The 16,361-nt window shown below is 40.7% G+C and overlaps 1 protein-coding gene across 1 annotated transcript in view; it reads right to left on the reverse strand.

The window, feature by feature from the left end:
• AGBL1 (AGBL carboxypeptidase 1) overlaps positions 1-16,361 on the reverse strand; it is a 273,101-nt gene that overhangs the window by 132,319 nt on the left and 124,421 nt on the right. Inside the window, exon 19 of the mRNA XM_005242455.2 lies at positions 4,950-5,079. Coding sequence (XP_005242512.1) covers positions 4,950-5,079 — 130 coding nt within the window. The remainder of the gene's footprint in view (positions 1-4,949; positions 5,080-16,361) is intronic.

Below are 16,361 nucleotides of genomic sequence, written 5' to 3' on the forward strand. Positions count from 1 at the left end.
TCAGATCTTTACATGAATTCCTGGAAGCTGAGCACAGAACATGACCAATCTTCACGGCCAATAATCTTATTCCACACTAATCTATCTGTCTATCTAATTCATCTCTCTTATGTCAGCTGTCATATAAACTAGGCGCAAGGCACATTCCCAGTTTTAGCAGAAGTTTGAATAGCCTCTATAAGCAGATATCGACTCCTATAGAAATGAAAATCACGATTTAATGACCCAAGAGGTAAATATTGACCCAAGTCTTAAAGAATAATCAATCTCAGTGCCCTCTGAGATATGAAGTCAATATACACACTGCTGTTACATATATTCTCCATGTCTTTATCAGGAATATTCAGAAATCTGTCAATGAAAAGACAAGAACTTCTAAAGAGAAGGAATTGGTTCATTTTAAACCAGTATTCACCACTGAGTAGAAAGGACTTTCAAGATTTCATTGAACAGTTTTCCAGGGTTTATTTTGAAGACAAAAGAATGGGTGTAGGAAGGTGGGGAAGAATTACAGATTGATATAAAAAGAGATGGGGAGGAATATGGGGTAAAAAAAAAAAAGAACCATAGAATTGTTTAGGCTGGAAAAGACCTTTGAGATCATCACGTCCAACCGTTAACCTAGCACTGCCAAGTCCACCACTAAACCACATTCCTAAGTGCCACATCTATGCATCTTTTAAATACCTCCAGGGACGGTGACTCCACCACCTCCCTGGGCAGCCTGTTCCTGTGCTTCACAACCCTTTCAGTGAAGAAATTTTTCCTAATACCCAATCTAAACCTCCCCTGGTGCAACTTGAGGGCATTTCATTTTGACCTATCACTTGTTACTCGGGAGGAGAGACCGACCCCCCCCTCACTAGAACACTATTTGAAGTGTGGCCACTCCAGTGCCGAGTACAGGGGGATGACCACTTCCCTCATCCTGCTCGACACACTGTTTCTGATACAAGCCAGTTATTGGCCTCCTTGGCCACCTGACCACACTGCCGGCTCACATGCAGCCAGGGGTTGACCAGCCCCCCAAGGTCCTTTTCCACCAGGCAGCTTTCCAGCTGCTCTTCTCCTGGCCTGTAGTGTTGTGTGGGGTTGGTGTGACTCAGGTGCAGGACCCAGCAGTTTGCTTTGTTGAATCTCATACCGTTGGCCTCTGCCCATTGGTCCAGCCTGTCCAGATTGCTCCGTAGAGGCTTCTTTTCCTCAAGTAGATCAACACTCATATATAAATGTATATATATAAATACATATTCTTGTATAAATACATATACAAGAGGGGAAAAACAGATGGAGTAGATGAACTTCTTCCACCAACTGTTAGGGCAAGATTTACCCTAGTATGTTTTTTTCTCAGCTATGCAGTAATTAAGTTTAGCTGCAGCAAGTAAGGGAGTTTATCTTGGAATTGAGCATGTACATTCTTTTAGCTCCTCTGACAAACAGTAGGTTGATATACTGGAGAGGCTAAGGCACCCATGGATAAAGAACCATCTCACCACTACTAATTAGGTGGTCAATTATACATATCTCATAGCTTATACACTGCTCTTTCTTTCGGTTTCTGACCTATCAACTTTCTTTCCTGCATCACTACTCACCTCCAGCTTTCTTTGCAGGGCTCTGGATCTGCACATCACCACCCCTGCAGCATACACTTTCCACACCTGGAGCATGCAAACAGCAACCTACTCAGCAGCAACTGCTCTTGCTTTATTTATACCCATGCCACCCAGCAAAGGCGGAAAGGAGAGGACAAACAGGGCAGTCTGAGAACCGCTCGTTGGTGCAAACCTACAAGCAGCATCATTTCTAAAGGAAAAAAATCCATCATTGCACAGACCCCAGAGACTCAGCCCCCTCAGGCTGTTGCGTATTTTGCAGGGCTTCTGCAGCCCCTGCATTTGAAGTAACTGTCTGAACCACATGCAATTATCCTGTAATGTCTCCTCCAAAGAGCTGCATTTATTGGTTCTGCTAATGACAGACATTTTTCCAGCTAGTGTTTCATCTAAGCTATCAGCAATACACAGTCATAGCTTAGGTTAACCACAGGTACCATCTAGAATTTATTCCTATGAATATCAAAGAAGATTTTATATCTTTCGTCTTATTTCAAGGCAGAGAACCCAGCTCAACTGGGTATCAATTACCTGCCAATTTACAGAATTACCAACACACAAGAGACACAATATATTATCTGCCTAAAATATTATTTTATATATCAGAAACTACACAGGGATGATCACATAGTCAGATAGTGGGGCTGCCTGATCAGTAGCAGGTCTATAATTCTACACCTCAAGAAACCTGCAGATGAATCCTTAGTGACAGGTCTGGAATGAGACTTTATTGATATAAAGGATTATCAAAGCCAGGCTCTGTAATATGGCTGTTGTTTCAGGTCATGGCTGTCACCAGCTTCCACAGTAGAAGTGTCAATACTACTGAACTATTCTTCTATTTGCAAGTTGCACAGAGCTATATTTTAAACAAGTTTGCTGGATACTGCAATCACTCCCAATGTTTATATGCAGTTATTCATTGTAATACATTCTTCTGCCTCCTTTTCACACTACAGGGTAGCTTATGTCTCACGATTCAGCCAAGGCTAAGCTGTATTTTGTAGTTTGAGCACCCAATACAGAATTATTCCTGGGATATGGCTGGGCAAACACTAAGCAAATCTGAGACCTACCAGTCCTTTTCTTCCAGCCTGTCTTTCTGTATGGCTGGGACACTAATACACACAAACCAGTTAAACTCCCAAGGCTTGCACTCACTGGGATATGACTCAAGATACACTTGCATATTTTTATCTATTTAAAATTATTTGCCAGCACTGACTAAAGGTAAGGACTGCTTTCTAAATCAAAATCCAACCCTCCTTATGAGTCATAGAACCAGGCACCTTTTAAAATAAAGGAAAAGCAAAATAGAAAATGAAAAGCAAGAAAATCTGTTGGAAAACAGAATATTTTGACTTTTTTTTTTTTTTAATGTGTGTGAAGTCTATTTTTTTCCTTAATAGCATTATGACAGGACTTTGAAACTCAGAGTTTGGAGGTAGACATGCCTAGGGGTTTTTTCCTCACAATGAGCTGCATTCCTTGCAGGCAGATGCTTGTTTCCAAGCTCAATATAACACCTTTGAATGGCACCAAAATGGACAGTGCCTCCTGGTCCCTAGGAAGTTCTTTACATCCCCTCTAAGGGCGTCCTGCTCTTCACTAAAGCTCAGACTCTTTATACAAGCTACAGGTTCCCTGTTGATTGCTGCAACTGCATTGCCAGCTATAACTTTAAACCACAGCAGTTTAGAGTTTAGCACCACAACTACTCAAGGAGAGCACAACTTTCCTTTCCCCATCAGACCTGGCTGCTCCCAAACAAGGTGGTCTCCAACACTCCCGCTTTGCTGCTCTCAGTCAAAAGGAGATCCCTTGCCACAAAGTGCTAAAATGTCATAGCACATCCAGTCCCTCATCTTACTAGGGTTCCCAGAGCCAACAAGTAAAAAAAAAAAAAAACAACCCACCACTTAGCAGGCTGTTCTCTATAGAACCTACCAATTAAAATGGCTTTGGTTTGAAAGGCTGTTAACTTTAAAAGTTCTTTCTTTTTCTCCTTCAAGCAGCTTTGCTTTGAAGAAACTGCTTGCACATCCCCAGGATAAATGAAACTAAGTCACTTCACAGAAATCATTTGGCTATCAGTGAACTTGGCTCCCTGGGATCTTGGAGGTTGGAGGAAGGAGAAAAAAAAAAAAGAATAAGGAGAAACCCAGCAACCAGCTATCTTCTGGAGGAGGCATTTTTGAGCATGTATAAACTAAAATCAATGTATTCTTCAAAGGCAAAGAAAAATCAGTTTACCAAGGCTGACATGCAGCCCATGAGTGAGGGAGATGATAGGATCAATAGCCTCTCTCCACTTAGCAATAATGAGAACTTGCTCTGAGTGTTCAACTGTATGTACCTGGATATGACAAGCATGGTTATGCATTAAAAAAGGCCAAATAGCAAATCACAGGGTAAAACAAGACTGATCCTACACTGCTCTGAACCAAAGGAAAAGGTTGGTGACTAAATTCACAATGGAGTTGAATTTCCACAGTATTCCTCAGCCTGCAGAGTTGAATTTCAGGGCTGTTGCCTTAGCCAGAAACCATCTTCCCTCAAGAATTCACTTAAAGAAGCTCAGACATTTTCAGCTTGTCTGGGGCTTTTCTCATCAAACCCAGAGGGAATTTGATGTCTTTGGACATTTCCTGACTGACCGTAGCTATCATTAGCCAACCTGCCAGTCTGTGCATCTATGCCTGTTCATTAAAATTCGAACCTCCCTGTGGTTTTTCTTCTCAGGGGTCAGAACTATCTTTTTGTTCTGCTGGGCAACAAGATTGAGCAAATGGAATGGGCCCCAGCCCTTTCTCAGTCGCAGCTTTGAGAAGAGACTCATGTCTCATGAATTTCTGGTACCCCCAGACCTAGCCATTTTTTTTTCATTACCAAAACAACATGCAAGTTCAGACATTTTGAGGGCTGCTTCTTGTGTTTTTGTGATTGCATGGTTTGTTCCAACATGGGCTTTTGAACAGTCCATTCAGGCTAAATATTTGTGGAATTTCTCCTATTTATTGCCATGAAGATAGCAATAAGATATTCATAGTATTTAGCTTAGTTGGAGTACTTCAAGGATATTAATGGGCTTTAAGGAATTTATTTTCTCACTTATATTCCAGGTGTGCAGAGAGTCTGAAATTTGGAGTTGTTGGTTAGAACATTCAGTAAAGAATAAATATCCAAGACTTTCAAAACACTCAGTAAGATGAAAGTGAAACAGCACATGATGCTTTACAAATCACTCTAGCTTTAAAACAAGACTGTTCATGCAACTGCAGTAAGCAATCCATATACAATAATTCACAAAAGATCATGGAAGAGGCTTACCAGAGGAGCCCGGCCAATGCTGCGCAGGTAATAGAGAAGACCTTTGGCATGGTAAATAGTTGGATGGAGCTGCGAACTGGGTGTCAACCACTGTCTGTTCAGATCATCTCCACTCAATGAACAACGGTGGCTGAAATCAGAAAGAAACACATCACAAACTAGCAAAAGCTGATTCCAAAAAGTTTCTGATTCTGGCAAGCCCTGGCATCAGGACAGGGAATGTATATTAGAACACGGACATAAAGGTTTTGAATATCTGGCTAGAACGAACCAATTTTCATTATTATATTTTATAGGTGCTTATAGTATATGACTTTTATAATTTCCTTTCCTTCCTAGGTTCACATAGTGCACAGTCCTGTCAGATCAGAAAATAAATGCAGTTTTTCCTTTACCTAAGTACATACAAATAAAAAGACTACTTATAAACAAATATTCTTCAGAAATATTCTAAATTCTGTGCTGTCTATGAAATTCACCCAGCTTACACAGAGCACAGGCTTCTCAAAATCTCCACAGCAAACAAGCACATCCAACTCCTACTCATTCTAATTGAAGACAGGCACTCGAAGCTCTTCGACCAGTCTGAAATATGAATGCACTTAAATGAGATGAGCTGGATATCTCATTTAAGCTTCTCCCCTCACAAGAAATGCCACTATCTAAAGCACATCAAGAAGATCTTGATGCATGCTACATCATTATGTAGAACAATTACCTAGCTTCACTGCAAAGGCTGAATAAAAAGCTAAATAAGGATCCCAGATCTGCACTGAGAAAATGTTTCTCTTACTTGGCTCGAAAATATTCCGTTACTGACTCAGTGATCAGTGGAAGGTTGTGTGGGATACTTGACCGTATGGAGCAGTATGTCACTGTACTATTTTGCAAAATCCAACTAACCTCCCTTGTTAGTGACTGTGTGTAGATCAGAGCCTCCTCACAGTTCTCAAAGGATTTGCTGTAATTTGCTTCACAATTTTCAAATTGTGGTGTGCTGATAAAATTCAGGAACCAGTCCTGGAGCATGAGGTACTGTGGTAGGCCCTCATCTTCTCCATACTCTCCAGTTCAGCACTAGAACACTTCTAGTGGCATTGTAATCTTGGACTGGCTTGTGCTTCAAAAATTTAAAAAAAATATATTTTTAAAAAATCTTAAGTATTGGATGAACTTCTAGCTATGGAGTTGCATCCAGCTTTGCTGATCCAGCCTCCTAGAACAAAATAAAGCACAAATGTATTTATGGGGACACAGCCCTCTGTTGTATTAGCAGAGCCTTGCACTGGAGCTATGGTAACATCTTTGGCATTATCAATGCATTGCAAATGCTGCTTGAAGAAAGAGGTTGTAAATCAGGTAAGCCTTAAAAGAAAAGGGAATAAACAATGGAAACTGCTTAAGAATGGAAGACAAAGAAATAATAAGAGTCACTAAGAATATTTCATACATTTTTAATGTAGAAAAGCAAGGTCTCTAATGCCATCTTGGGGTTTCTGGCAACATCACAAGATCCATTTTCCAGGTTTACTGTAGTTTCACTGTTATCTGAATTCCCTTCTTTCTTCATAATCCATAGTTCCCATGTCACTCATTCAGCAAATCAAAAAACATTAGCAATAGCTAACACATGGGAGCTCAGCAAATGCGGCTGTGATGCTTCTGCCAAAAATTCTACATGAAAACATGACAACTTCTGTTACATTTGTCAAAGGCTCTTCAAATAAAGTTACCTTTAGGCTCACCTCTTCTGATCTTCAGGACAACAGCTACTCAAATGAGATTAGCAGCTGTATTTCTGCCAAGAACTTGTGTGCTTACACAGTTTCCTTTCAATAGGTATAACTTCACATAAAGAATCATTGGCTTGCATTCAGAAACTCATCTTTCCCCAATGTAGCCAGTAAAAAAATAAGATCCAAACACTTCCTTGACATAAGCATGTGATGTCTTCCTGCACCACAGTTATATCAGGGAGCACAATTAACTGAAAATAACAACAGAATTTTCATTCTGAGGGAAAGGATCATAGCTGGAATTTTATTCTCATACTTCAATTTAACATCAAGAAGGAAGAAAAGGAAAAGTCTTATTATTTCAGACCTACAGAAATACCTTCTTAACATTGTAATTGCTTACAAAAACCCCTTCCACACTTTCCACTTCTCCTGTGGGGATTAACACTAGCTTGTGCCTACCCAAACCATCTGCACGTGTGCCTTTGCTAAAATACCTTGATACATGCTGGAAGAGTCCAACATACAAAGCCAAACATACAGGGGAGTAAAAACAAAACCATTCAGTTAATACAGATATTAATGCCAAACAAACTCCAAGCTCAATTTTTATTTCACTATTTCTTAGACTAAAAATCTCCATTAAAAAATTCCTTATTCCTTCAGAACATATAAAGAAATACCATAGACCTGTTAGAAGACCATGTAAGAAAAACTCCTAATCAAGTCTATTAACACACATTAAACCCAAGTAGATGGTGTGACAAGGCACTAGTGTTTCCTACTGCTGAAGCTGGTTCCACTGTGGCCCGTGGACTGCAACGCATTACTCGCACATGAACAGAGCTTCCACGCAGCATGCTGACATCTCTGCAGTCCACAGCACCCTCACTCTTCAGACAGGTTTCACCCTGTCCATAATACAATTTACCAACTCTCTTGCTCTGATACAAATTGTGACTCTTCTTGGATGTGACTCTATGACAAGACAATCCCCTCCTCTGCAGTTCACAGATGCTGGTGGTTGCTTAGTATTAGTTTAGTAAGTGTAATCCAAATCTAAATCAATAACTTGAGAGCTCTTATTTACTGCAGGGAAGGAAGGTAACATCCCTGCATGTAGGCAAGAGCTGCAAGACAATGTTCAGCTTTGCCCCTTCAATGATTAACATCTCTGCTCATTTAAATAACCTTTAAATATTAGCCCAAAGCCTGACAGCTTGTATCCGCAGCTCTTAAGGAGATGCAGAACATTAATTAAATTATGAGATGCAGATTTTTCCCATTCTGCTCCATCCTCCCATACTGTTAGTCTGTTTACTTATGTAGATACCAGCTCCCTGGCAGCCTTGTTTGCCCTTATCCCTTCCTTTCTTCTCTCTCTTTCCTAACAGTGATGACATCCTCAGATAACGGTTTTGTCCGTTATGCTCTGCAACCAAGGGTGAAGGTAAAATATTAAGCTGATTCCAACTGCTGATAACAAATAAAGGGGCTGGGAAGCTGAGACTAGCTTTGAATGTCTGGCAGGATTTAATGAAATTCACTGCTCAAATCAAAGGCATTTCTTACAACACAGTTCCAAGCTATTATATTTACTTTAAATGTTTTATGCGCCTTTTCGCCTTTGCAGCATTAGCAAGACTAGCTGTCACCTTGGATGGGACTAGTAACAGCTGAAAGGAAATTACAATAACATTTTCCAAAAAGAATTCCAATAAGTGAAGAAAACCCCAACTCTGTGTTTCTGTATAGCCTACCTGTAATTCTATTTGTTACGTATCTTCCACCCAGATACATTCAAAACAATTAAACTGAGTTTCTCCTGTTCACAAGCCTGATGCTTCTGTTATAGCCCTGCCTCCTCTTCTACCTTCACATAGCCAGGACATTCTTTGATGTGTATCAGCCTATGGGATAGCTATTAGCGACCTCTGGGGCAGTGCGTGGCTACGAAGCAGAGTAGAGCACAAGGAGAAGAAACAGATGCATTTGACCTTCTCCAAGCAGACCCCCACGGTATTTCTGTATCTGTAGAGTGACTCAAGAGAAGCTATGGAGCTGGTGGAAGAGGAGGTCCTCTGATCCTTGCTAACTAGACTCTTCTAAATAGACATGGCCAGAAAACAGATTGCCACAATGATACAGAGCAAAGCATTCAGTTAATGCAAAGTTCAGCATATACTGTTGCCCAAGAAAATAAACACTTGGGTAGTCTGTCCTTCAGATGTACTCCACCAGTGCCACCTAGTTCAGTAAGATGAAAAAAATCAAAGCACTCAAGCCATTCAGTCCCTGGAGAAAAGGTAACTCGTGACTGTTTCCAAGCAGAGTGAATTCCTCCTTAGGTGATTCTGTTGGTGAGTGCTAGCTTTAAATATCATCATCATATGGCACCAAGAATATTCCTATTTCTATGCAATCCTCAGCTCTAAAGATTGATAAATGCAGGTAATCATGTAGGAGAGCTACTCTGTGAAAACAGGATCCCTACCATCTGAAGCTGATACACCAAGACAGAAAGATCAGGTTGAGATTCCTCTTCTAAGACCATAGGAAGTAACTGAACTTCTAATTGGAACATTAGACTCTTGCTTTCAAGGCAGGGACACCTCACAGGGCATTAACGAGAAAGAGACTAGGTAGCTAAAGAATGGACTTGTTCAGTTTAAGACAGAATTGTATTTTACAGCTGTTTGCACTTTTAAGACTTTGCTTTTAATCTTGTACCTCAAAGCCTGACATTAAGTTTTACTAAAGATGTGTTTTCTTTGCCATTGTACTCTTAAGCCTGCTTGGCTTTGAGGACAAGGTGACCTCAAATACTGCACAAGCCACATATACAGAAGAGATGATACCTGGTCCTAACTTAAGCCATAATAAGGTCAAGGGCACCTTTTAGTTGATTGCAATAAGCCTAGATCAGTGCCCTACACAGATACAAAAATGGGAGGGGTGGGGAGAGAGAGAGAGAGAGAGAGAGAGAAAGAGATAAATACATAGCAAAAACAAAACAAAAGGGAACAGGAGGTGCAGAGTAAAGAGATTGGGGATAAATACAATACACAAGATATTAGACAAGGAAGAAAACAAAAAAATGGAGAGAAAAGTTACATTTTAAAGAAAAGATGTTGCTGTGCTTGGAAGATAATATGATTCAAAGTCTCCTGTCCATTACAGATAAATGGAAAGACGGGGCCTATCATATTGAATGAATGATGTCAAGACCGATAATAACAGCACCTGGGTTACAGGGAACTATAAAATCTAAAGGGATGCATTGCGTTTGATATGTAGAGAGCAGCATCACCATTTGTTGTGCATCTTAAAAGCAGACAGTAGTACTAGCGCAGGATAAGAATATCTATGTAAAAGGAACTAGGCACAAGTAAATATCAGGATGCCACTGAGCAGCACGGGGCAGCCTCAACCAGCCACAACATGCTGGACTTTATAAATAACCACTGCCTAGGATGGAAGCAGAAATATTTTCATTAATGTGTTTTGGTCTTGCCATTAAGAAAGCCCAGAGCAATCTGGAGAATAAAAAAGGCTGCGTGTGGGGGGTGTGGGCAGGCAGGATCCTCCATTTGTCCTAATTTTAAATTTTCCAGAGATCAAGATCAGTGATGTGAGAAAGCATCATCATCTTTAAATTATAAGCCCTCCCTTATAATTTAAAGGAAGTTGTTAGAAATATAACCGTTATTTTCTGTCTTTGACTGGCTTTGTTCAAGCCCATGTGCTGAAACCATCATGACTATACTCATCATATGTATACTTCACAGAGATGCTCATCCAATGCCACCAGGCATGGTGTCATGGTATTGCCCTGTGATGCCAACGATCATTCCAGAAACAGAATATCACCAGAACAACATAAATATTGGAGGCTTTACATTGAGAGCAATCCAATGAAACAGCACGCTTATGTGATTGTATTGGGTTTGTTGGCAGGGTTTGGGCTGCGGGGGGGCTGCAGGGGTGGCTTTTGTGAGAAGCTGCCAGAAGATTCTCCTGTGCAGATGGAGCCAACACCAGCCGGCTTCTTGACAGACCTGCTGCTGGCCATGGCCAAATGATAATAAATTGCACTGATTTCCCCACTTTGGGTCTGTTTTGCTGGCAACGGTAACTGCTGAGTGATGTCCCTGCCCTGCCCTCCCCCAGGACCCTCTCGTTCTGTTTTCTCTCCCCTGCCCAGCTGGGGAGGGCAGGAACAGAGCGGCTGGGTGGGTGCTGGGCATCCAGCCAGGGTCAACCCACCACAGAGTGATGTAAAACAAACTGGAATTTAAATATTTGGATATTTTTCAGAAGCTTTAGAATGGCAGCTAACTAGTCTTCCATCCCCTGAAATTTCTGCGTCTTAACAGCATAAGGCAAAACACGAAGTGCTGAGAACTTCTTTGTAGAGCTCTTCATTTTATAGCAGACATATGTACAGACTTGCAGTACTGCACTGTACAGCTGGAATCAAAGATGCGGGAACAGAGGGCAGGGTATTTTTTCCTACCATACTCTGGACTGCACCACTGATTTCATAATGAAATATCTTTCCCACCATGAAAATGAGCCACTTAAAGCTCCCTTTGGGACATCTCACTTTTGCATCTTGTCAAGCCCCAGGGTATCCCTGCAGTGAGGTGATCCCTTCACCTGGTTACTCCAAGAAGGGAAGAAGGTGATGTTTTTCCTTTGTTCAGGGGGTGAAGTTATTAGAATTTCCCTTGTTTACAGTGAAATGCAGGTGACTAGCTTCAAGGCGTATACACAGACACTGATGAATGGAACAGTTCCCATCAGCATTACTGCAGACAACAGTTCATTTCTGATAATTCATTCTTTCATTTTGGCTGCAAGCAATGTGAACACAATGTGAGCCTGTATAGTATAACAGGCTCAAGAGCAGTTTCCCTTCCCAACATAACCAAAGCGTCTGGGAGTTCAGGAGCCACAATCCTTATTCCATATCTCTTTTTCCTCAAGCATGCATTTCATTCCTAAATTATATTTACAATCCCCTCCCCACTTACTTATGACCTACTGCAATGCTAATTGCCCTCAAGCCTCATTTGCACCACATCTTACTATCACACCTGCTTTCACCATGAGTAAAGGCCACAGTTAGTATTAGAGCACCAAGACAGACATGCACTGTTTAACTCAATGATGAAAAACAAGGCTGGAAAGTCAACTTCTCCCAAGAGATTCTCATAAAGTACCAAGCAAAGGTGATTTTTCAATCGTACTGTGAACTCTTACTGCCTATTTTACTCCTAAGCCTGTAAGAGGAATTTTTTTTTATTACTTTCTTCCCTTTTTTTATTGCACCTTATACACGCACACAATGCCAAACTTATATCCTGAATGACATGTGCTCTCTGGATACCAGCCAATTTAAGGATGCCTTTGAAAGGATCTGTCTCATTTTGGACTGTGGCTGCTGTACGACTCTTCCCTCCCGGCACTAATGAATCCATGACGTATAATGCTTCCTCTTGGGCGAATGCTATCCTGAAATATCACACTGCCAGCTTCTTCTTGCCTCCCTACAGCTGAACACTGATACTAATTAGCGTAATGAGCCTTCAGTGTTTCACTTGCTACATCTGACCGATTTTGTCACAATGGACAATCCTTGCTTCCCAAGATAAACGATGCAGTTTGTGCTCTTCAAGTTTGGTGCATGTAACTGTGTCTCTGTGCTTGCCCAGTTCCCTCTGTTATAAGGATCTCTTTTCTCTCCGTGGACACATTTCATTAAGTTGCATTTGGGCACAAATCAGTTAGACACACGGAATGAAATCTGCTTCACCCCAGCTAATGCTGTCAATGTCATAATCAAGTAAGACAAGAAGTTCACGTGACCTACTGAAAAGGTCAGTTAACAGCATTGCCACAGATAAGCGAACCTCCCTCCCAGTTCCACATCAAAGGATGCCCATCAGACTTCTATTTCTTCTAGTTGTAACAACAGGAGCTATTAAATTCCAGATAATTCATTCACTTGTATTTGCCCACACTTTGTACCATCATTTATGAGAAAAATGCAATAATGCTTTGTGCTGTTTTATGAAGGAGCAAATAAAAACAGCGTTCTCAGTTTCTTGTCATTGTCCATGAGATGGGGTCATCTCAAGAGTCTTTTCAAACACCTTTCAAATACTTTGTATATAATTGATTAAAAAGCCTTAAACCAGCATTTTAAATCATTGGGTTTGGATGGAAAATTCAATTTTCAGCACAGGTTTCATATAACAAGTATCTACTTTCTGCAGGATGTGTTGACTTTTCCTCACCAATCAAACACTCTATTCCCCTTAAAACTTTGACTTTTCGGCCAAAACTCCAAATGGTACCATCCAAAATATCAGAACTCTTTAAGAAAGCTGTCTCAGCATATGTTAGAAAACAGGCACTTGAGGTTTTTTAGGCACCAGTTCCTCTCTATCAGAGGGTCTTTTTGCCTGGGCCACACGTCCCCGAATGCAACATGACAGCCATTCAGTAAGATGCAAAATTATAATGCAACATGGGAGTTGTAGTTTGGCTGGGGGAGCCAGGACAACAGGGCAGCCAAACAACTCCCAAATGGCACCATGATGACACTTCCAAATGGAAATACTGCTTTTAAATGGGAATATTTGGCTCCAGTTTTGACTACCTGTTATTCATAGAAAAGCTTAAGCTTTGCATAGTGGGGAAAACCATATTTTCCCAAACAGCACCACTTACATCCTTCTACAAGCAATGTCAGCAAATCCTAATTTTGCAGGCAGGGACATTGAGAAGTGAAGCCACTCAGCAACAAAGCAGTAAATCAGTGAGAAACCAGGAAGAGAACCTAAGATCTGATGAAAGCATATCAAATTAACTAAAACTTCACTTTTAAATTAGTGTCATTTAGCCTGTTTCTAATTCCTGTATTCTGACTTTCTTATTTTAAATGTGGCTTATACCCATATATTTGAAGAGGATTTTTAACTGACTTAAGCTAATTGCTCACATATGGGTTGCATTGAATTAACTGAGTTGATTTAAAAATCTGTTAGTTAAATCAGTGCAATCTCTGCATATAAATGAGTACTAAGAATTGCAATTTGCAGATGATTGTTCTAAAACCTGAGTGAAAATAAATAATGCATAAGGGCAAACGTGGCATCATAGATTAAGAGCGAAAATCACATCCAAAGGGGTTTGTAGAGGTTCAGGAAAAAAATATAAATAAAAAAGAATGTGCAGTGATGTCTTCAGATCTGTTAGCTTTTCCTAGAATCCTTACTTAGCTGAAGAGTCCAGGAGGTAGTGTTCATTCTTAGTGTCCTCTACTTTTGTGGAATTTAAGTTGTAACTAGAATGGGAGGAAAGGGTCTCAAAGCAGTTGCTGTGAATCCGTAAGTTCAGGTTCCTCCAAACTTTTTGCTAATAAGTTACAGAATAATTGGACTACTACAACATTACTGCCAGTAAGTAGTGAAGAACCCTTGTACTTGTTTTTTAACAATGAGGCAAGCCCTGCACAAGGAACATGCTGCAGGATACAGTTCTTTCCTGGACCATCACTAGACCATCCTGGCCTAACCCTATTCAACATCATCTATAAGGTTTTGTCCTGTTTCTAATGCCCAGAATTCAAGGACTAGGCATTGATTAGAGCATCACCCCCCTATCCCAGAAGACAAGTCTGCTTGGAAACCTGCAGTCCCTTTCCAGTCTGGGGTCTGCAAAGCTTTTCAAGTACGGAAATCAGACTTGTTTAAGCAAGCTAACACCCCACTGCAAAGCAGGACAGTGACCTGCCAGCTGGCAATGAAGACAGAAAAAAGGGAGAAAAAGGCCACAAAGAAGAGATAAAGGTGAGGAAGACTGAAGTCACTCCTCCCAAGCTGAGGCGCATTATGTCCCCTTTCCACCACCTCAGCCATCTTCCTCAATAAAAACAAGCAGCAGGGACAAGTCTCTGCGAGTCACACCTGCATGACAATAAGGTGGTGGTATTCCAAAATAAGATGTCTTTGAGCACATATATTTTCAGCCCTATAGTGGCTGGAAGGTTGTTTTGCCAAACTTGTTCTGTTGTGTTCTGAAGAGAGGTTAATAATAAACTTTAAAAAAATAAATTTAAACATGGCTGCTCTAGATTAGGCAGGATTGCTTGTCCCCCTGTAATGCTGAGTAGGCTCACACATTCATCCTTCAGCATTAATTACCATTGCTCAAAAACCATGCTGTTTTCCTTCTCTAAAAAAGAACTGGCACAGGGTAGGTTTATTTTGTCACCAAGTTGCTCAGCTTAGTGTAGAAGCACAAAAAGGGACCTCATTTTACATGAGGTCTATCAATATAAATGTGATTTATAGTGCAACTGGCCATAGGCTGACATACATGAAGACATGCTATACTTCCTCCATTAGTAAATTATAGTTCCGACAAAGCAGCATTAACTGAAATACACTGAGTGGTAGTTTACAAAATAACACAAAACCAAGGAAGTAACTTGCCAATTCCTTCAACTCCTTTCCTTTGCGAGGCAGGAATGGGTTAGCTAAGGAAAGTAACACTAGATTTTGTAGCTGTTCATGCTAGAAGAATTTCCTCTTTTTTTCCCCCCACACCCTCCCCACCCCATCCCCCTTTTTTTTTTCCACCAGCCTTGTTGTAAACCCAAGTATTTTGAAGATATCGCTGCTAAGATCTACAACATCACAGGAAATTCCCACTGTAGTGGCCTATAGTATTATGGGACTTGACCTCTACCAGCTTCACAGGCTACTTGCATGGCAAATATGATCTCTCTGCAATAAAGCAGCATTTCCTCACAGGTTACTCAGCAATGACACATATGAATCCAGGCTTGTTATATTTCTTCTTTCTGATATGGGATTTCTAACTGCCTGTGAATTCCACTGAAGAGTCAGGAGTTCCTATAAAACACTATTTGCTTTCTTTGCAATAGCTGTCCCCATCTGTGGAGATGAACAGTATTTATGGATCAGACCCGTTTGCAATACAGATTCCAAGTCAAAACAGAAACCAAAAAACCACACCGTCACCACCACAAAACAAAACCAAAGCAACCCCCCACAAAAACCCAACAAAACCACCTTCTTTTATTTTCTTGTTATACGTTCCACCTGACTTTGAAGGGATGTGGTTGTTTTCTATTTAACCGGACATATGTTCCTGCGTTCTTTCTTTGCTAGCACATGGTATCTTCCTTAGAGATGTTCTAGCCCTATATAATACTTCTCTCCAGTGCTGTGAACTCATGGCTAACACTTTGCCCGAGTCCCTCATGTATTCTGGGAAACCGTTAAGGCTTTGGAATGCTTGAGCAATAAGTTAAAAATACCATTACTACCAGTAACTGGAGATTGCTTCATGCAATAGCTAGTAAGCAATGCATAGCAAATAATTTGACAAATCATTCCAGCTACAAAACAAAACAAACAACAACCACCCCAAAATGCCACTTACACTGTTGTGGACAATCCTGCTTACAAATCTGTGTACTATCTCCCCTACTACATCCTTTCTGTAAGAGTTTTAGGTAAAGAAGAGAAGAAAGATTGAATTCTTCCAGTGCCCAGGCCAGCAAAAATATGTGTCTTAGGGCTGCCACACAAAAGATGAATTTGCGTTGTCCCTATATGAAACCCGGCAACTACTACCA

The sequence above is a fragment of the Falco peregrinus genome, chromosome 1 (assembly GCF_023634155.1).
Source record: "Falco peregrinus isolate bFalPer1 chromosome 1, bFalPer1.pri, whole genome shotgun sequence".
In the NCBI taxonomy this organism is placed as follows: domain Eukaryota; kingdom Metazoa; phylum Chordata; class Aves; order Falconiformes; family Falconidae; genus Falco; species Falco peregrinus.